The sequence below is a fragment of the Rattus rattus genome, chromosome 7 (genome assembly GCF_011064425.1).
Source record: "Rattus rattus isolate New Zealand chromosome 7, Rrattus_CSIRO_v1, whole genome shotgun sequence".
Lineage (NCBI taxonomy): Eukaryota > Metazoa > Chordata > Mammalia > Rodentia > Muridae > Rattus > Rattus rattus.
The window spans coordinates 23,882,161-23,904,493 of NC_046160.1; the positions used below are offsets into that span (position 1 = coordinate 23,882,161).

The 22,333-nt window shown below is 42.2% G+C and overlaps 2 protein-coding genes across 3 annotated transcripts in view; one reads left to right on the forward strand and one right to left on the reverse strand.

Annotated features, from left to right (window-relative positions):
* Hadhb (hydroxyacyl-CoA dehydrogenase trifunctional multienzyme complex subunit beta) overlaps nt 1-1,060 on the reverse strand; it is a 33,766-nt gene extending 32,706 nt beyond the window's left edge. Inside the window, exon 1 of one of the 2 annotated variants that reach the window (XM_032909052.1) lies at nt 987-1,060. The gene's annotated coding sequence lies outside the window, so the exon portion shown is untranslated. Of the gene's footprint in view, nt 1-884; nt 941-986 lie in introns of those variants that run through there. The other variant, XM_032909053.1, reaches the window with a different exon arrangement.
* An 87-nt stretch (nt 1,061-1,147) lies between these two features.
* Hadha (hydroxyacyl-CoA dehydrogenase trifunctional multienzyme complex subunit alpha) overlaps nt 1,148-22,333 on the forward strand; it is a 35,025-nt gene continuing 13,839 nt past the window's right edge. The window contains exons 1-9 of the mRNA XM_032909051.1: nt 1,148-1,448; nt 8,054-8,095; nt 8,658-8,728; nt 10,502-10,635; nt 11,446-11,584; nt 12,959-13,078; nt 14,793-14,895; nt 20,594-20,716; nt 21,374-21,492. Of these exons, the coding sequence (XP_032764942.1) occupies nt 1,382-1,448; nt 8,054-8,095; nt 8,658-8,728; nt 10,502-10,635; nt 11,446-11,584; nt 12,959-13,078; nt 14,793-14,895; nt 20,594-20,716; nt 21,374-21,492 (918 nt within the window). The 5' untranslated portion in view covers nt 1,148-1,381. The remainder of the gene's footprint in view (nt 1,449-8,053; nt 8,096-8,657; nt 8,729-10,501; nt 10,636-11,445; nt 11,585-12,958; nt 13,079-14,792; nt 14,896-20,593; nt 20,717-21,373; nt 21,493-22,333) is intronic.

A 22,333-nucleotide genomic window follows, 5' to 3' on the forward strand; every position in this document is an offset into this window, starting at 1 on the left:
CTTTTTTGCAATGTGCTCTTAAGTGGTCGTCTAGTATCAGCCTAAAGTGTTTTTGGAGGTGGAGGACTTAGTTTGACCCGAGCTTTAAAAAAGGACTCTCCTTTCTTTTTCTAGAATCATTTCAGCCATTTCTTCTTTCCTGTCTGGCAGAATAATCAGTTAATTAGCAAGTTAACTGTTTGAACCCTGGGCTTGCCACAAAGAAGGAATTTTATGTAATCTTTCTAAGCCTGTCAAGTCACTGAAAGTGCAAATGATCGAAACGTGGGGTTTGTGGGTATTAAACAAAATGGTGCATGCACCAGAAACTGACTTCACTTTCTTTTGAAAACAATCAGTTTATTTCAGGACTCATCTTTCCAGCACCAAAACAAACAACCCACACTCTGGTGCCGGGAAGAACTGAGCTATTAATTAAAAGAAGACATAGGTTCTAGACAGTTCTCCACCTGTGCCTACCAGTTAATGCACTCTGATTCACCAGCTACAGCTACATCACAGAGAAAGAGTAAGGAGTGGTGGGAATGCCCAGATGTTCGCCGAGTTCCCTTCTGGGTTAGAAAATAACCGTGAACCCTGGGTCACCAAGGAGGTTGGAGGACAGTCTTGGCTGCTTCCACACCCGAGGCCCGCACTTAATGACGCGTTCTCAATCTCTACAGCCGCCGGACTGCCTAGAGAGGTAAGCAGGGGAAACGACACCGCTCTGACACAGCCCAGCGTTTCACACACACGCAAACCGTTCGTGAACCTGAAGTGATAAATGCAGACAGAAGACACAGCTGCAGCGAGCCACGCCAAGAACGCGACCCCCACCCGTCCTGAGGCGGTTCGCAACGGAAACCTGGACCAGCCTGTCCCGCTCTCGGTACTTCGACTCTCACAGCACTGGGTAGCCGCCGCGGGCACCGACGCAAAGAGTCGGGAGCAAAGTGGCACCTGCCTGCGGGAAAGTCAGAAGAAAACCGAAATGCGCGCTGCCGCACCTTAGAGTCTGAGTAAGCTGCGGCCCCCAAGAAGGTCAAGCCAGACTGATAAACGCCCGCCCACGGCGAAGGGCGGCTCCGGCTCCACAAGGACCCCTCTCGCCCCGCCCAGGGCCCCCGCGGAAATTGAGAGCTGTCCACCAAGCGCCTGGCCAGAAAGTCAGACATTCCGCCCCCTCCTTAGAGGTCTTTGGTCTCCCCTTCAGAGAAACCATCCTTTCGGCTCTCTTAGTTGAGAGCAAGAGGAAGGGCGAAAGGACCGGTGACAACTCAGAGTCTTCGTTTTAGTAAGGCGGCACATAGGGCACCCTGACAGACAGACTGAGAAAAGAAAAGCCCTCGACTCCATTGCCCCCCACTAGAAGAGCTTTTGCTTTCGTCCTCTCCTGCGCAAGATGGTGGCGTCCCGGGCAATTGGCAGTCTCAGTCGCTTCTCTGCCTTCAGGATCCTGCGCTCCAGAGGTGAGCCTGGATGAGGGCTTGGGAGATTCTCGGGTGCCTGCAGGAACTGGGGCGGCGGGGAGCAACGTTTGCCCCCTCACTGTCTCCTGCCTACCCCTTTTCCGAGACCTGTGGAAACAGGGTTAACTGTTCCGAGACCCTATTTCCTGTGTCCTTGCGAAGGAACTGTCACTCCCTCTCTCCCTGCTCCGGCGGTGTCAGGCTCTCCCCTAACTTTCCTGAGTCGTTTCCACTCAGCCTGGCAGTTTGCGCAGGTGTCTGCTGTAGCCCTGTGCTCACGCCCCTCTTGTCTTCCTTAACGTTTCTCTTGGCCCTGACGCTGCTAGGTCGGGAGGACTAAGACTTGTCACATTTTTGAGGCTCTACCACAGGTTAGTCGCCATACGAGATACCTATTAATCTTCTTGGTGACATTGGCTACAACCTTACAGATCACTGGCACTCCTTATCTTTACCATCAAAACCATTTTTTTTTTTTTTTTTTTGCAGAGGCTCAGCTCTCCCACTCCAATAATCTTGGTGTGACTGTATAGAAGGTTGAAACCGGAGGTTCTCCAACTTAGGCAAAGAAATTTTGATGAGAAGTCAAGTGTTTGATCATTTAAAAAAAAAACTATTTCTAATCTTGTTTCTGCCAATTCCCAGGCAGGTTCCACGAGCTGCATTCCTCTTCAATCTAGCAGTGAAAGGGTTAAAGGGGTGTTAAAGGGGTTTGGTTTAAAAAAAAAAAAAAAAAAAGCCTTTTCCCAGACATCCCAAATCTGTAAGGGCAAATGTAACTTTATTGTGTATTTATCGATACCAGTTACTTCTAGACTTTACTTTGTAATATGAATTCACACCAATTGTCCTCACAAAAAATATGCAGTAGAATTTATTTTTCTTGCCCCTCCCATGGCATTTAATTAAGCGATTGAATCTTTTCCTTTTTTTTTTTTTTAAATCTTCTCAGATCGATTATGTGTAAACAGCCAAAATTACCACTACATTACCAAAAAACTGAAATGGGCTGGGTATCGTATTGTTTGCCTTTAATATTAGGTGGATCTTTGAGTTCATGGCCTTTCTGGTCTACATAGTGAGTTTCAGGACAGTCAGAGAGACTCTGTCTTTAAAAAAAGAAAAAGAAAGACAAGATGTTAGATTTGGGGAAGAAATGAAGAAACAAAGCTTCCGTTATCTTTAAAACAGTTTTTTTTGGGTGGGGGAGGGGGGAATCACATATGGTCCTGTATTTGCTGTAAGGGACTTTTATGGATGGGCAGCCAGTATAATGCTGGAGTGGTGATCAGGTCACATGTTCTCCATGTCTCTAGCTAGCTTTTGACTTTGCCCAAGCACTTTAATCTAAATGGGCTTTCTTTTCTCATCTGTAAAATGAATGAGAGGTGTTTTTTTTCCCCTTTGGTAGGAGAAGTAGTATGATGGAGCAATTAAAAACATTAAATTTGGGCTCTGCCATCTGTCTTGAGTCTGTCTTTTACCTTCTAGTGACCTTGGGAATTAATTTCAATATCTTTCTCATTGGTAAAGTGGAGTCAATCATAACTAAGTCTAAAGAAGTTATGTTAGGTATAAAACAGGAATCCATTCTCAGTAAATGTTATTAATCTTTTAGCCCTTAGAAGTCATGACTGTATATACCTGATGAGAACTTTTAAAGTAATCTATTTACATAGGTAATAAAAAGCTAACAGCTAAATTTCCCTATACTTCTACATAGAAACATTCATAAATATATAAATAGTATTATGTTTTCATTAAGAAAATGTAGTCTGAGGGGTTGGGGATTTAGCTCAGTGGTAGAGCGCTTGCCTAGCAAGCGCAAGGCCCTGGATTCGGTCCCCAGCTCCGAAAAAAAGAAAAAAAGAAAATGTAGTCTGTCATAGCTCCAACTTATTTTAATAGCAGTTTATACACTTTGAAAAAATATGCAGGAAAGTCAATTTAAAATTAGCCGCACACTTGATTTACCATTTAGAGTCTAGACTCAACAGATCAGTCCTTGACCCTGACTGAGAGTGTGTGCAGGCCTTGTCAAACGCTTAATGACCTCTGGCATTTACTAGGAATAGAGCTCCTATACAATACTATCAAATAAAAAAAAATCACAAATTGACCTTAATACCCGTTTAATTTCCTACTTCTACTAAATCCAAAGTATGTAGGTGGTAAAAGAATTTTACAGAAAATAACAGCAGTTAGTAGATACTGTGGTATTTATAAATCTGACTATAAACCAAAGTAACATTCTCAGTTTTCAAAGTTTGTGCAGCACATAGTTTTTATGACCTTGTAGATATTTTCTTGAGTCACATATGAGGATGATTAAAAAGTAGGACAAAGGTTTTGCTTTTGCTGGCACTGAAAATGTAGGCTAAAGTTCATACAGCCTCTGTGTAGTAAGCTTCGCTGTTAGGCGTGGGGTAAGGCTGGATTTCAGAAGCAAAGTTACCTTGTACTTTGGCTTGATTAAATTGACTGTGGTTACTTTTTCTTTTTTAATGTTTGTGCATTCACTGCTCTTTTCTCTTTGCTTTTTGTCTCTGTTGGTTTAGAGGAGGCTTTGTGTATGTGTGTGGGAGTGTGTTCACCCCAAAGAAAGGTTCGTCTGCGTAGGCAGGAATTAAAATGGCTTAACAATAGGCTAATGTGCACCAACTCTTTTTTTATTACTATCATTTGTTTGTTTGCTTGCTTGTTTGTTTGTTGAGACCTGGCTAGCCTGGGACACCTAGTGATCTGCCTCCCTCTGCCCTCTGAGTGCTCCCACACCCTACTTTGCATCTTCAGCCTTTAAAGAACAAATATCTGAGTTGTAAGGTAGTAACTCTGCCCTGAATGACAAATACCTGTGATCCTGGCTTTCCACTAAGGCAGAGGAATACAAGTTCCAGCTAGTCTGGACACCCTGGCAGCACCTCTCCTCCAAATGACGTTCAACCATGCTGCCTTTAAAGGTTGGGCTTTTTGTTTGGCTAGGTGGGTTTGTTTGAGTGTTTGGTTTTGGTTTTCTGGAGGTTTGTTTTTTTATTTGTATTCTATCACTTACATACTTATTTTCTAGGTTTTTATGTGTCTCTGTATCTCATTCCTTCCTACTTGTACTCCTAGTCAGTCCATTCCTATTCCAGAGTACTTTACTCTTTTCTAGTTAGATTACCTATCCCATGCTTCTTTCCCACTAGAATTTGTACTTTACAATTTGTTTTTCAAATTTGTATATTTAGCCTAGGTCCTTGTGCATGCTGGGCAAACTGTCTACCACTGAGCGATTTTCAAATCCGCATCTATGTCCCCGGATAGGTACCACATCTTCGGCTACCCTGGAATGCAAGCTCCACCAAGAAAGAGACTTTTTATTTTACTTGTTACCCCAACGTCCTAGAAGATTGCACAAACCATCAGGTTGCTGTAAAAAAAAGTTTGTTGAGAAATGACTGAAATTTTATTGGAAGGGATTAATTATAACTGTTTGCAAATGCAGAAGTAAACACAAATAAGTAAATGATTAAGTAAAGACCAAAATACAGTCAGAGAAGAGGAGCATTGTACTGTTGAAACCTGAAAGTGAAGGTCTGTGGGGAAAGTTAGACCATATACATTTTGTTGATGATCAGCACTGAAGTTTTAATATTAAGAAATAGGTAACTAGTAGTTGATACTACTTTTAAGGCAGTGCTTCTCAACTTCCCTAATGCTGCGACCCTTTAACACAGTTCTTCATGTCGTAGTGACCCCCAATCATAAAATTTTGCTATTTCATAACTAATTTCAGTATTGTTGGAATCATAATATAAATATATGATATACAGCACATCTGATATGTGACCCCCAAAGGGGGTTGAGACCCACAGGTTGAGAACCAATGCTTTAGATATCTGCAGTTTGCTGAGAACAGATGTTTGCATGTGTAGGACCTAATCAAGAAAGTGACAGTTTGTCTTTTTTTTTTTTTTTTTTTTTTTTTTTTTTCTGAACTAAGGAAAGGGATAACTTTCCTTGGATAGTCAGGCAAGTTTGGGATTCTGTGGTCAGGAGAAGGGAGTGAAGAATTAGAGAGGAGCATAGAAGAGATGGTTTGAGGTGAACATGAGTAAAGATGAAGGAGAAAAGGAGGGTGTTCTGAAGAACCCTAAACGCTGCATTTAGGGATGTTGCCTCTGAGCTACTCCAGAACAACCTGCTTACCACCTAAAGCTTACTTAGAGCAGGGTAGAAGCAAGCCTTTACAATGGAGGGACCATAGAACAATGCCTGAAACAGATTTAATGTTTGTTCAAAATCCCCCTTATAGTCCCTATCTTCTACCTAGAATCTAGCTCAAAAGATCCTCCTCTGGACCACTCTTGCTTGCACACACATCCAGTCAATTGTCATTGTTAGGGAAAAGCCCAGTCCTGAATTAGAACTGACTGCTACAGGTGGGAGGAGTCACGAGATTGATGTAACTGACATGAAAGAAAGGTCTAAGGTTCCCCAATTACAGTTTAATAAGAACTCTGGACAAGAGAATCCTTAGCAGCAAACCAAGTGAACTTCCCACACTTCGAAGCAGAAGGATGGGAATTATACACTAAGCCAGACAGAGCTGTTCACAGACAACCAGAATACAGCTGGCCTTCCTCAAAAACTATTTTGAAATATCTAGTGTTGGTTAATAGATAGTCGTAGAGATTAATTGTAACTCAGTGGTAGAGTACTTCTCTAGCATGTATCTGTGGGTTGAGTAATCCTCAACACTAATCATGGTGAGGCTTAGTCACGCTTAGTCACAGCAGACAGATGAATATCTTTAAATTCAAGGCCAGCCTCATCTACATAACAAGTTCTTCTAGGTCAGCTAAGACTTTATAGTGGCCAAACAAAACAAAACTCATAGCACTTGGGAGGTTAAGGTAGGAAGATCATGAATTCAAGGATTCAAGGTCATACTGACCTATATATATAGTAAGTTCCAACTAGCCTGGGCTACATAGTGAAACCCTATCGCAAATAAAAGAGAATAAAACAAAAATAACAAAACAAACAAACAAAAAACAGATTCCCTGGGCTCAGAATTCATGGTTTTCTAAGTCTCATTGCCTCCCAAGTGCTAGGAAATGGTAGCTCGTGGACCACCACATGAGTCTGGCTATTATCTCAATGGCTGTTTTCCCTGGAGTGTTGGGGCTGCTTGAGTAAGCAAAGTGATAATTAGAACCAAAATGGCTAGGCTGGAGAGATGGCTCAATGGTCAAGAGCACTGACTGCTCTTCCAGAGGTCCTGAGTTCAATTCCCAGCATGGTGGTGGCTCATAACCATCGGAAATGGAATCCAGTGCCCTCCTCTGGTGTGTGTGAAGACAGCTACAGTGTACTCATATACATAAAAGAAATAAATAAATCTTTAAAACAATACGATGGGATCTCTCTGTGGCCCCGCTGAAGAACCTACACGAGTCAGCTGATGAGCATCAACTAAGCAACAGGACAGCGTGGATTTTGCTGTCCAAGGATTGGGAACATCACTGGTGGGAAGCAGCACAAAGATTTTTCAGTTAGATATGCTTAAACCAGCAAAGTATGACATGGAGTGTTTCCTTTATAGCCAGTGCTTGCCCCTTTTGTTTTGTTTTGTTCTGTTTTCTGTGAGACAAAGTCTCACTATACAGTGGTGGATGACCTGGAACTCAATGTGTAAAATAGACTGGCGTCAGACTCTCAGACATCTTCCTGCCTCTGCCTCCTTAGGGCTGGGATTCAATTATGCACTGCCATACTTGGTGGCTTCTTTTGTTTGTTTTTAAAGTTTATTTTTATTTATGTGTTGATGTGCATACCAGTGTATGCCACATATGTAGGTACCCATGGAGGCCAGAAGAGGGTCATCTGGAGCTGGGCCACTTTGAGCCTTCCTGCCATTATGGGTGCTGGGAACATGCTGGCCTGCAAATCACAGAGCTCCACTTGCCTCTGCCTCCCCAGTGCAGTTGTGGAGGTCAGAGGGCCTTAGTGGGACTTGAGCTGAGGATACATAGCTGAGTGGTATAGTGTTTGCCTAGCATACAGTAGGCCTGGGTTTGATCCCAAGGGTAAACAGGGAACTAACTAGGGGACTAAGCAAAATGGGTCTCACTAGGCTCACATAGTGTCACAGGGCTCTGTTCTTTCTGAAACCCCTGAGGGAAACCCATTGCCTTGCATTGTCTAGCTCTAGAGACAACCTGAGGCCTCTGCTTGTGCTCATCTCCTTCCTTAAGCAACCTGGAGCCGGGTCGAGTGTCTCTGAGTTCCTTGTGATTACACTAAGTCCATTAGATAATCCATGTACTTCCCCATATTAAGGTCGATCTTAATTCCATCTGCAGTCTTTGGCACATTGTAGAGACGCGCCCTCCTTTTTTTTCCTGGGGGAGGGGATCTTCTTGCTGCCTTACTTACTGTCTGGATAATCATTTGACCTGATAGTTAAAATGAGAAAGGTAATGGATTGGCCATGATAATGGCCTAGAATACACTGCTGTTTTGGGGGTTTACTGGTATAAATTCCAGTTCTTCTGATTTGACAACTATTAAAGAAATTGTATTTCAGGAAGTAATTTTGAAACACTCTTCTCTTGCAGGCTGCATTTGCCACAGCTTTACAACTTCTTCTGCTTTGCTGTGTAAGTTTACTTTCATGTTTATGCACTTAAGGTTGCTTTTTATAACCCTTTTGTTCTTTTAAATGATAATATAATCCCATCATATTTCCCTTTCACTTTCCTCCCTCCACCCCCTCCCATCCATGCCTCTAGTTCTCTTAAATTCATGGCCTCTTTGTCATTGTAGGTATGCATATGTATATATGTGTGTGTGCTTATCCTGAATATGTATATATTTGTATGTATATCCCTAGATAAATACTGTGTGCATATATACTCACACATATATACATCCCAATATGTATGTATCCCTAAATATATGTATTTATACAAAGAAAAAGAGGTCATGAATTTGAGAGAACAAGGGAAGTGGGAGGTAAGTGTGTGGGAGGGAGGGGTTGGAGGAAAGTAAATTGTGTGTGTGTGTGTGTGTGTGTGTGTGTGTGTGTGTGTGTGTGTGTGTCCCTAAATATAACTGCCCAGTTCATGTAATGATGCTTGTGTGTATATGATTTTAACATCACTTTGTAGATGTATTTTACAATAAGCAAGTTCAGAAACAAACTTGTCTTCTCTTTTTCAGCTAGAACCCATATTAACTATGGAGTCAAAGGGGATGTGGCAGTTATTCGGATTAACTCGCCCAATTCAAAGGTACCTGAACTTCCTTTAATTTCTGCAGACCACAGTTATGAGTCCTGTCCTACATAGAGATGAAATCTGCCTGTCTTGAAGAGGACCTCTCTCATGGTGTTTAAAATTTTGCGAGTCCTTAAATGAGACTTCCTTCTTGGGGCCATGGGTGGTGATATACATACACCTTTACTCCCAGTACTTGGAGACAGGGGCAGGCGGGTCTCTGTGAATTCCAGGCTAGCCTGGTCTACAGAGCAAGTTCTAGATCAGTCAGAACTCCATAGCGAGACCCTGTCCCAAAAAAAAGAAAGAAAAAAAACCTTGGTGGTTTTGGTTGGGGAAGCAGAGGCAGGTGGATCTCTGTGACTTCCAGAGCTCCTTAGTGAGAGAGAACCCATCTCAGAAACAGGGCACAAAAAAATAATTCCTTCTTGTTGCCTCTAAGCATCAGATTAATATCGAGATTAATAAAACTAGCCTTCTGTTATGCATAGGATGAGGGTGATAGAATATGTTGTTGATAAGACTTAATCCACCTCATTACTGCCTAACAGACTCAGTACTCTCAGCAGGTTGGCTGCGGTAAATGTGGACACTTGGCTTTTGAGCCTCCTGCGGGATTTGAATGACTCAGACAGTCCATGTGCTAGAAATCAGGTTATTTGAAAACAGAACCTGGATCTTGGCAAATTCAGAATTTAACAATGCAGGCAGCAGCACCCTGGTCTTTTGCCAAGAATAGTTTATTGCAGGAATTCATTCCCCATTTCAAGTATAAAGGTGTCATATTTTTTTAAAAATCTTATAGCCAGAGGCCTATAGAAATAGGAGATTTTAAGCCAAACATGATGACTCACAGAACCTGAGAGACACAAATAGAAAGAAGTCTAGGTCATCCTCAGCTACAGAGTTCAAGGCTAGCCTGGGCTATATAAAACCCTGTAAGAAATAGGAGAACTTGTACAGGAAGCACCTAACAGCTACCACAAATTAACCGTAATTGGACCAGACCCTTCTCCAGAGTTAGTCTTATACTGACTCACCAATGATTCAAATTTGGTTTGTTTTTTTTTACCTAATTTTCTGAAGTTGAATAAATTTACAAAGTGAAGTCCATACTATGTCTAATTTTGATCCTCCCTTTTTTTAAAAAGGTTGGATAGATTCCCCACAACGACCAATAAATATTTGTAGATTTACTTTTACCCTGCATATGATCCAAACCCTTAGGACCACAACTTCATTCTCTTTTTTATTTTTTGAGTGTTTATTTGTTTGTTTGTTTGAGAGAGGGCTCGCTGTGTGTCCCGGCTGACTGGGAACTCTCTGTGTACACCAGGCAAGCCATAGGCTTGCAGCAGTCCTCCTTCCCCTGTCTCTTAACTACTAGGATCACAAGTAAGGTCAACCACTATGCTGGCCATCCCTGTTTGAAACCACCCCACTTCTGTTGTATTATGTGTATGATGTATTTGGGGGTAGAGTGAAGCAAAGCCTCCTCTCACCTTTACATGGGATTAAGGCTCAAGCTCAGGTTGTTGGGCAAGCCAGTTAAACACCAAGCATCTCTGCAGCGTGTGAGACCCATTGTTAAAGGGAGTGGTACTAATAGTTAACTAAAGCTACTTGAGCAGAAAGCTGTTGGCTTTCAGGGGGTTTGCTCTGTCTGTGTTTTGGTTTTGGTTTCTTCTAGCAATATGTGTCTGCTGCATAAACATATTTGACAGTGATGGTCTGTGTGTATGTGAAATTTTTGGTTTAAACACTTAGATGTAGCTCTTTCTCATGTAGGTAAATACATTGAATAAAGAAGTACAATCAGAGTTCGTAGAAGTAATGAACGAAATCTGGGCCAACGACCAAATCAAGAGCGCCGTCCTTATTTCGTCAAAGCCTGGCTGCTTTGTTGCAGGTGCTGACATCAAGTGAGTTTATTTTGCTTGATTACGTATTTTTAAATAATACGTTCTCTAAACTAAGAGAGAAGTAAATCCTCCAAAATGTTGGTTTTTTAAGTTATTTTCCAGGGTATAATAAGTTAACCAAGAATGAATGCCTAGTTTGCATCCATCAGACCAGCAAACATTTAGAGTGAAATTTGGCAGTACTTAGCAAAATTGAAAGTACAGGGCTGGGGAGATGGCTCGGAGGGTAAAGTCCTGCTGCTCAGCCGAGGGTCTGAGCTGGAATCCCAGCATCCATGGATAAAGCTGGGCATGGTGAGTCTGATAGATTACTTTGTACCTGACGCTGGCTTCCACACGTGCCTGCAGGTGAGCACACATGCGATATACACAAGATGTGGGGGCAGAACATACGTTCCAGCCATATCCTCTGTGAAAGAACCCCTACTCTGTTCATAAGGAGAATGATCAGGCCCATGTACACACTATAAGGAAGCATTTGGAACAAGCTACAAGTCAGTAGGGAAACAGCCGTGTCTGGCAGGTAAAGATTATCAGATAGCTTGAAGAAATTAAGTAGATCCAGAATATAACCTTAGAACTCTGTGATCTGACAGTGAAAATATTTGCCAGGTGATGTTCTTGTTAGAACTTTGTGGTCAGTAGTTTGTTATGGAGCAAAATAAATTGTGTAACATGTTCCATTCTATGTTTTAAGACTCACTGCCAAATAGTGGTATACACTGAGATAAGTACAGAGTGGGTGAAGTATTCTACAAAATAGGTCACAGGTCCATCTCTCCTTTGTGTTCTTTTCTGTCGATATTTCAGCATGCTGGCCTCTTGTACAACGCCCCAAGAAGCAACACAAATATCACAAGAAGGACAGAAAATGTTTGAGAAACTTGAAAAGTCACCAAAGCCTGTTGTGGCCGCCATCAGTGGATCCTGCTTGGGAGGTGGACTTGAGGTATAGAAGGATTCTAGACTGTACAGACTCTCGCACTCACTGGTGGGATGTGCCACCATAACCCTTCAGGCTGCTGCCTCACCTGAAAGCAGTGAAAGAACGGTTCTCTGAGGAGAAGCCATTTCATTTTCAGCTGTCAAATGCCTGAAAGTGTTTAATTCTTAATTCATGAGAAATGGCAAGTGACGGCAAACAGTGAGCAGAGCCATGCTGTCTCGTTTACATTAGGGAATGAAGCACACCTGTGAAGGCCTTCTCATGTCCGAGGTTCACAGGGCAGAGATCCAGAAGTGTGACCTGAATTAATGTTAAGTTAGCTGAGTCTTACTTACAAAGAATGGGGAGAGAGAGAGAGAAAGAGAGAGAGAGAGAGAGAGAGAGAGAGTCTGTGTGTGTGTGTGGCGCACGCGTGCGCGTCTGTGTGACAGACACAGACCTACAGTTTCTTGTGAGTAGTAAAAATGATAAGGTTAAAGAGTTTTCAATCTGCAAAACTCTTTAAAATAAGGTTAAAGAGTTTTTGGTTTTGTTTTTTAAGACAGGATCTGACTCTGTAGACCAACCTGGCCTCAAACTCACAGAGACCTGCCTGCCTCTGCCTCCCAAGTGCTGAGGTTAAAGACGTGCACCATGACCAGCTGAGAGAAGAGATTCTTACTAGATTGTGCTGTGTTTTAAAAAGAGGGAAAGAGAACATTCATTGAGCATGTGTCGCATATTGGACTGTATGGGGGGGGTTTTACATCAATGAAGGAAATCTGGGCCTGATCCCCCAAAAAATTTGATTAACAAGAAAATGGTTTCAAAAGTATTCCATATACAGTGTAGTTATACTCAAAAGCAACAATAAGCAAGATCTGTTAGGAAATTTTGAGTATACCTGATTGATGGGAAGGAATCATCTCCATTACTCTTGCCTTAGCCACACAGGCCGCTGGGTCTACCAGCATGGGTCATTGTTACTGACTAAGACCTGAGGAGAATTGTTAGTTGTGGTTGCTTCTGATTTTAAGACAAGGGTCTTGCTGTTTTGCTGAGGCTGGTCTCAAACTCATAGGCTCAGACAATTCTCCTGCCTCACACTCTTGTGTAACCAGAACTGTGGACGTACACTTGGCTTGAGTCTTTTTATTGGTAAATTCTGTTGCCATCAGAATATTTTTAAGGAGACTAGCAACCTAAAAGGGAGCTAATAAATTATGAAAACAGATAGAGCAGGTGAATTGTAGAGGAGTGCCAGACGTCAGCCTAAGGAGTCACGGCCTATTTTTGTGGTACATTCCTCCTTTAAGTAATCTTTAGACCTGCTAACGTAGGTGCCAAATGTTCCAGTTAAATATTCTAACATTCTAATTTTCTTTGATTTGTTTGAAGCTTGCCATAGCATGTCAATACAGAATAGCAACAAAAGACAGAAAAACAGTATTAGGTGTCCCTGAAGTGTTGCTGGGAATCTTACCAGGAGCCGGAGGTACCCAGAGGCTGCCCAAAATGGTGAGTTTAAGATTCCCCCAATGCCATGATCTTGAGACTGCTGTACATAAATACCCTTTTACATCTATACCATCTTGTATAAAATATATAACATAGACACTCAGCGTAGATTCAAAAACCAAGTGAGTTAGGAATGTAGAGGATCATTGATTTTTTTTTTTTTTTTTTTACTCTTGATACACAGTATCTTCTACACAGTATCTCTTAATAGTTTTTCAAAACCATGGGTCATAGTTCATGATAAGTAAGAGACAGGACTTTCCCATCCCCCTCTGATTGGACCATCTCTTTGCTGTATTCGAAAGAGACCCAACGAGCTTCTGCATTTCTAAGGAAGGTCATCCCTGGAAGCTGCAGAGAGATTTCATATCAAACCAGAAGGGGCTGGGCCTCGGAGCTTCTAGCACTGTAGACTCCTCAGTGAGGAGGGCTCAGCAGAGAGACTGCACACAACGTTCATATAAGTTAGAGTGGGAGAGGAGGGTTGTATTTCATTTGGTTGGTTTTGATTTGATTTTACAAGCCTCATTCTGTAGCCTAGACTTGCCTCAAACTCTTGTTCATCCCCCACCTCACCCTCCTGAGTGCTGGAATAACACCCCAGACTAGTAATCAAAACCATACACATCTCTATAGAAGAAATGTCTACAAGATGTCTTGACATAAATAGGTTTGTTGTATCTCTTTACTTATATTGCTAAAAGTTCTTTCATTTTTTTGTTTTTGTTTTTGTTTGTTTGTTTGTTTGTTTTTAAGCTAGGGTCTCTCTGTGTGGTTCTGACTGTCCTAGAGCTCACTGTGTAGACCAGTTTGGGCTAAAACTCAAAAGATCCTTTTGCTCCTACGTGCTGGGATTAAAGGTAGACACCTCTACACCCAGCTGGTTTCGTTGGATTTGTTTTGGGTTTGTTGTTGTTGTTTTGTTTTGAGTCAGGGTCTTCTCTGCAACTCAGACAGGCCTTAAGTCCATGATTCTCCTGCCTCAGCCTTCCAAGACCTGTACACCTGACTAGAAATCAGTTTTCTAAAATACTTTTCTCAGTTGAACTGCATATTTGTTAAATTCAAACTTCTCTCTGAAGCCTTTGTAAAAATAACAAGTCTCTTATCTGCACTGTAGTTCCAGTATTGGAATTTGGGGAAATTGAATCCATGGTTTATGCTACCAAGCAAACAGCACCACTGAGCTACATTCTCAGCACTAGAGTTTTGAATACTGTGTAAATGATAGAAAACAAATTGAGAGCGACCTGAGTCTGCAGTTTTAGTTCATGTAAGATGGACTTCCCACCTCATTGGTCCCTGATGCGATTGACTTAAAGACACCGTAAAGACATTTTCTTCTTCAGCTGAGCATCTAATATCAAAACTTAAAGGGGATTAGTTTATAAATTCTAATTTACTAATAAAAGAACATAAAACTGACTTGCCTTTTCTCTGTTTTTTAGAAAAAAATATTAAATTTACTTGTTTATATTGGGTGCACACGCACAGGAGTACCAGGGTGTGCATGTGGAGGGTAGAGGGCATCTGTAAGGAGTCAGTTGTCTCCTTCTGCCATGAGAGTCCTAGCTGTTAAACTCAGGCTGTCAAGCTTGACCAAGCACCTTTACCCGCTGAGCATCTCGCCAGCCCCACTCCAGAGTCTGCTCACTTGGTGATTTGTAACTAACTCCACCCTCATTCCCCTGTGCTCTCTCTCCTTGCATATCAGGTGGGTGTGCCTGCTGCTTTCGACATGATGCTGACTGGTAGGAACATTCGTGCAGACAGAGCAAAGAAAATGGGACTGGTTGACCAGTTGGTGGACCCGCTAGGTAAGTGTTAACATTTACTACTCAGTGTTAATACTGACTACTCAGTATTGGGTCCGAAAGACTTGCTTATTTTCTGGAGGATTTGATCAATTGAGTATTGGTTAGGATGAAACTCACAACTCTTAAGAAAGAAGTAACCATTTTTGAGAAGTAACATTTTCTCTTTTCTTTTTGTGGGTGAGAGGATAGAGTGAGACAGGGTTTCTCTGTGTAGCCCTAGCCATCCTGGAATTTGCTCTGTAAACCAGGTTGGCCTCAAACTTGGAACTCAGTGATCCATCTGTCTCAGCCTCCCAAGTGCTGGGATTAAAGGCATACACTACCACCAGCCAACAAGGAGTGACGTTTTCTGAGAGCTCATAATCATTTTCATCCCCATGCTGGTTTCTAGTTACATTCTTAATCATTTAGATACCAACAATAGAAGAATCAGTTCAGTCATTAGTGCTGCCATAAGTCACCTGTGTCCTATCCATGCCTCTCTGGTGGGGTGTTCTCTGTTTTGTTGTTTTTGTTTTTGTTTGGAGTATGTGGGGTTAAGCCAGGGTCTTCTTGCGTGCTGGGCCTCCCTGTGTGTTTTAATAACACAATAAACACACGAAACAGCCAACTTCAGAATGTTACAAAAGGTATCTACTTATGTGTGATTTTCATGCAATTTCTGGTGGCAGTAGGAACCTCTAAAGTGTACACATCAGCTCCTGGTGTGTCTTAAATATCCGCATTAAGCAATTACTGAAGGCTCAGTGTGGTCGCTCATGCCTGTAATCCCGGCACTTAGCACACTGAGGCAAATGGACTGTAAGCTACCTTGAGCTGCATAGTACAGAAAGTTCCAGAGCTACGTAACGAGACCCTGCCTCAGAAAAACAAACAGGAGCCATTTAGATGACTCAGTGGGTGAGGGCACTTACCACCAAGCCTAGAGACCCGAGTTTGTTCTCCAGGATCCACTTAGTGGAAGAAAAGAACTGACTCCTACTAGTTGTCCTGTGGCCTCTGCACACTCACTGTGATACGCATGTACACGCTTGCATGCACACACATGCAGACAAAAAGGTTTGTGCATCCAATTTCAAGGTAGTTTTTTTTTAAAAGATATGTAATTTTCCAGTTTTCAATGAACAGTTTGGTTTTTAACAAATAGACATAGTTATGTAAGTATTACAACAGTTAACATTTCTAACATGTAGCTTTTTCTTTTCATTTAGCATGCTTTTGGAGTACATTATTGTTATTGCATATATCTATAATTTGTTCCTTTCTAAAAATTATTACATTTACTTATTACATGCATTATATGTGTTTATATATATGCATACACCACAGCATAAATGTATATGTATGGCATAGTCTGTCTATTCATTTCCCAAATGATGGACTTTGTGTGTGTCTAGTTTGAGGCTGTTGTGAATGAAGCTGCTGTGCGCGTTGATTCAGAGCCTTTCTATGGACATAGTTTTCCTTTCTGTTGAGTAACCCTGAAGAGTGGATTGATGGTCTCTGTGCTGTGTGTGTGTTCATTTCCTAAGACACCATCCACCTGTTCTCCAAAGTAATTGCTGGTTTTTATTCTATCCGCATAGGACTTCTGGTTTCCAACCATGTTGCGTGGTTTTAGTCTTAGACTTGGGTATCTTTTGTACCAATTTCTTCCTATTGTGGGCCTTCCACAGACATGTCAGTGGTTTAAATAATGCCACAAGACTTCTTGTTCTTTTAGGAGCTATTTATTTTTTTTATGTGAGTGCTTTATCTGTATGGACACCTGCACGCCAAAATAGGGCAACAAATTCCAGGATGGATGGTTGTGAGCTACTCTGTGGTTGCTTAGGAGTTGAAAATCAAGAATTGGGGACAGAGTTTCCGAGATATTCCATGGCAAGACCAAATTTACACAATACCTTTCCACAAATCCAGCCCTCAAAGGATAATAGATGGAAAACTCCAACACAAGGAGGGAAACTACACCCTAGAAGAAGCAAGAAAGTAACCTTTCAACAAAACCAAAAGAAGAGAGCCACACAAACATAATTCCACATCTAACAACAAAAATACCATCTGGACCATCTCTTTTTGTACCTCTAGGGGTGTGTGTGTGTGTGTGTGTGTGTGTGTCTGTCTGTCTGTCTGTCTGTCTGTGTGTGTGTCTGTGTGTATGTCTGTGTGTCTGTGTGTGTCTGTGTGTGTGTGTCTGTGTGTGAGTGTCTGTGTGTGTGTGTGTGTGTGTGTGTGTGTGTGTGTGTGTGTGTGTGTGTGTGTGTGTGTGTGTGTGTGTGTGTGTGTGTCTCTGTGTGTGTCTGTGTATGTGTGTGTGTGTGTGTGTCTGTGTGTATGTCTGTGTGTCTGTGTGTGTGTCTGTGTGTGTGTCTGTGTGTGTGTGTCTGTGTGTGAGTGTCTGTGTGTGTGTCTGTGTGTGTGTCTGTGTATCTGTGTGTGTGTGTGTCTGTGTGTGTGTGTGTGTGTCTGTCTGTCTGTCTGTCTGTCTGTATATGTGTGTGTGTCTGTGTGTCTGTGTGTGTGTCTGTGTGTGTGTCTGTGTGTGTGTGTCTGTGTGTGTGTCTGTGTGTGTGTCTGTGTATCTGTGTGTGTGTGTGTGTCTGTGTGTGTGTGTCTGTGTGTGTGTGTCTGTGTGTGTGTGTCTGTGTGTGTGTGTGTGTGTGTGTGTGTGTGTGTGTGTTTTTCCATTTTGGTATTGGGGATTTTTGTAGATCATGCTGTTGACTTGGTATCTAAAAACTCCTTTCTGATTTAAAAAGCACAAACATTTTTCTCCCATGCTTTCTTCTGGAACTATTCTTGTTTTGTCTGTTGAACACTGGTCTGTGACCCATTTGAGGTTAACATTTACGTGAGTGTCTTTACTGTCTTGCATACAGATACCAAGGTTGTGCACCATTTTTTTAAAGAAAATTATTCTAGTTGGGCAGAGTGGTATATACCATTAATCAGAGCACAGACAAGTAGATCTCTGTGAGTTCAAGGCCACCTTGTTCTACATAGCATTTTCCATGACAGGCAGAACTACTTTGAGAGACCCTGACTCAATTTAAAAAAAAAAAAAAAAAGGGAAATTATTTCTTCTCCAGTGAATTACAGTGGCATCTTGGTCAAAAGTCAACTATATATTCTCTTTCCAGTTAACTAGCCTTTTGTCGAGTCAGCATAATATGGTCTTGACTATTGATTTATCAGATATTATATATTCCTCTAACTATGATCTATTCATTAAAAATTATTTTTCTATAATAGTTGCTTTGCATTTGAATATAGATTCTGTAATCAAGATGATCATGCCTATGAAGATTATAGGTATAATAATATTTGCTAGAATTGTGATTAGAATATTGTCTTACTGAGGGTTTCCATTGCTGTGAAGAGACACCATAACCAAGGCAACTCTCATAAGGACAACATTTAATTGGGGCTGGCTTACAGTTTCAGAGGTTCAGTCCATTATCATCGTGGCAGGAAGAATGACAGCATGCAGGCAGATATGGTGTTGGAGGAGCCTAGAGTTCTATATCTTGATCCTTCAGAAAAAGACTTTAATTCTTCTGGCAGCTAGGAAGAAGGTCTCTTCTGCACTGTGTAGAGCTTGAGCATAAGACCTCAAAGCCTGCATACCCAATGACATCCTCCTCCAAGTCCACACCTATTCAACAAATCTGCACGTGCCTAATAGTGCCATTTCCCATGGGCCAGGCTTAGTCAAACCACCACAGATAAGCTCCACTTAGATATTACACAGTATCCTTTTTATAAATTTCTGGCTTGATCACTTATAAATAACCTTTGTGCCTGTTAAAGAAAATTAATGATCTCGTGGAAAATTATGTTTTCTTATAGTATTTGAATGGTGTTAGTGTCAGGCGTGCTGGCCTCATAAAATGAGTTGTAGGGGTTGGGGATTTAGCTCAGTGGTAGAGCGCTTGCCTAGCAACCGCAAGGCCCTGGGTTTGGTCCCCAGCTCCGGGGGAAAAAAAAAAAAAATGAATTGTAAAGTTTTCCTTTCTCTTGTTTTCTGGAAAATTTTAGAATTAAATACTTAACAGAATTAACCACAAAGTCATACATGGGTTGGAGGATTCTCGTTTTTCTTTTGTTTGGTTTTGTTATGTTTTTCTTTCTGGCTTAGATGACTTTGGGCTTATAGTTTTGTTTATTTGCTTTTGTTTTTTATAATTTTACTTATGTTCATATGTGTATCTAAGTGTGAGTATGCCTGTATGTATGTGAATACTCCTTTGGAGGGCTTTGGCTCCCATGAAGCCAGAGTTACAGGGGGTTGTGAGGCATCTCACTGCTAAGGAAGCCTTGAACAAACAGGCTTTATGGAGCCTGGCAGAAAAGATAGCTTGGCAGCAGGGCAAAGTATCTTCAAGATTCTCATTTTCTCAATAAGAAGATGTCAGCTGATGCTCTGAGGTAAAGAGACTGGGGGGGGGGGTCTGGGCTTAGAATAGAAATATGAGTGAGAATATAGCCAGCCTATGACCTGTGACCTGCGACCTTGCCTGCGCCTCCCCTGACGACTGTGGGCATAGAGTGAGGACTGGCCACACTCCAAGTGTGGTATAAGGATGACCTTATTTCCCATGCTGCATTCCCAGCATCGTGTCCGTAGCCCTCAGGGAGTTAGTACCTCAGTTGGTCACAGTTCTTTGCCTAGTAGGATGACCTTCATTCTCAGAAGTCCTCTGCTGGTGTTCTTTTCCTGCTTCCCTAGTGGTCTTCCCTGGCCCTAGGAAGTTCTCTTTCATGAATGTGCTGAGCAGGGCCGGCCACAGCCCTCCTGGGTAAACCTGCTGTGGAGCGCATGCTCTGAAGCTTTCCACTTACAGAAGCCCATGGCCCTGGCTGCTGTGCAGGACAAGGAGGCGGCTGACTTCCATGAACTCTCTGAGCTTTGTTCTTATGTTTGTTTTTGTTTTTTTTAAGATTTATTTATTCTACATATGTAACTACACTGTCGCTGTCTTCAGACATACTAGAAAAAGGCATTGGATCCCATTACAGATGGTTGTGAGCCACCACATGGTTGCTGGGATTTGAACTCAGAACCTCTGGAAGAACAGTCAGTGCTTTTAACCTCTGAGCCATTTCTCCAGCCCCTGAGCTTTATTTTAAAAGGGTTTAGTTCTGATTATTCTTCTCCACTCTGGTTCAAAACAAGAGAGATAACTTACTGAAGTTATGTATTTGCAGTAAGCTCCTCCCTCTGGAGACTTTGTTTCCAAAGTACTTCAAGAGTATAGACTGCTTTCTGTCCTCCTGTGCCTTACACAGCCTGGTTGCGTCAGTTTTCATTGCCTTAGATTCTCTCCTTTGGATTTCTCAGCCTCACCATTTTTTGTTTGTTTGGTGGTACTAAGGATAGAACCATGCTAATCATATACTCCACTGAGCTACACACATAATCTAATCCCTGCTTCCAACAGGCTCACAAGCTGGCAGAAGCCATGAATGGGAAGTTGGTTGCTGTTTTATTCAGAGTTGCTATTGCTGTGATGAAACACTGCGACCAAAGCAACTCGGGGAGCAAAGGGTTTATCTGGGTTATGTTTCTACATCACTGTTCATCACTGAAGGAGTGTGGGAGCCTTCCTGACACAGGTTTTCTCTGCCTAGGACTGGTTGATTTACATTCCAGTCCTTGCAGTCATTTTGTTGTTGGTGTTGTATTTTGTTTTTACAGGACCAGGAATAAAATCTCCAGAGGAAAGGACAATTGAATACCTAGAAGAAGTTGCAGTTAATTTTGCCAAAGGCCTGGCTGACAGGAAGGTCTCTGCAAAGCAGAACAAAGGCCTGATAGAAAGTAAGTGGCTATGTTAGCAGCACACAGCAGGACTCTGCCTGCCTCAGAAAGGAAGAGAAGGATGCTGGGTGGTGCTTGCATATGCCTTTAATCCCAGCACTTGGGAGGCAGAGGCAGGCAGATCTCTGTAAATTTGAGGCCAGTCTGGTCTACAGAGCAGGGTCCAGGACAGCAAAGGCTACACAGAGAAATTCTGTCTCGGAAAACCAGGAGGGGGGGGGGGTGGACGTATTTGCGCTTTATGAGTAAGCCTTAAAGGGCACAGCTCTGTCTCATGGATAAATCCTCAGCTTATACTGACAGCCATTGTTAAAAGGCCTGTTACTGGGGGCTGGAGAGATGGCTCAGTGGTTAAGAGCGTTGACTGCTCTTCCAGAGGTCCTGAGTTCAATCCCCAGCAACCACATGGTGGTTCACAACCCTCTGTAATGAGATCTGATGCCCTCTTCTGGTGTGTCTGAAGACAGCGACAGTGTACTCACATACATAAAATAAATAAATATTTTTTAAAAAAAAAAAGGCCTGTTACTTTGGAAAACTTTAAACATTATTACAAGAGGGGATTATAGAAGTGTGGTGCTGTGGAGTCTGCAGAGCAAAAGGACAAGGCAGCCCTGGGTCATCTCAGTAAATAGCTAACCGCATTTTACCTTACAGAGCTGACATCGTATGCCATGACTATCCCATTTGTCAGACAACAGGTTTACAAAACAGTGGAAGAAAAAGTGAAGAAGCAGACCAAAGGCCTTTACCCTGCGCCTTTGAAGATAATTGACGTGAGTCGCCTGTGCACCCGCCTTTCCCCACAAGCTCCTCCTCCTCCTGTGCTCTCACTGCAATTGCGAGCAGTGTGTGTGTCAGCGCTGCGTGCTCGCTCACTGCCTGGATTTTGAAAGTCTCACTGGGAAGCTCTGGCCTTCAACTCACTCTGTAGACCAGGCATGCCTAGAATTCACAGGGCTCTGCCTGCCTCTGCATCCTGGGTGCTGAGATAAAAGACCTGCGCCACTACTCCCCGCTGATAATAACATTTTTAAAAAGACATTCCCAAACACTTTAATTTAAAATACTTTAAGACGTAGAACTTTCAGACTGGCAGATTCAAGAACTTATAATCAGAACTGGAGAAGGCAGGGCTTCATAGAGACCCTGTCTTTAAAAAGAAAAGAAAGCCAGGTATGTGTAATCCTCACATTCTGGGAGGCAGAGGGAGGCAGATCTCTAAGTTTTTTTGTTTTTTTGTTTTTTCCTTTTCTTTTTTTCGGAGCTGGGGACCGAACCCAGGGCCTTGCGCTTAGATCTCTAAGTTCTAAGCAGGCCTGCTCTACATAGAGAACTGTAGGACAGCCAGAGCTACATAGACTATGTCTCAAACAACAAAATGCTGGGGAATGGCCCCATTATATCCAGGATATTTTGAGTAGAAGACATGAGATTACTAATATAAAACACCATCTGGGGATGTAGCTCTGGTAGAACTTTTGTCTGGCTTGTATAAACCTCTAGATTCAGTCCCCAGCATTGTAAAAAAAATTATATGAAACGTCATATACATCTGCATCCATATTTAAGAAAGATAGTCATACAAGATATAAAACAGCAAAAAATTAATACCGG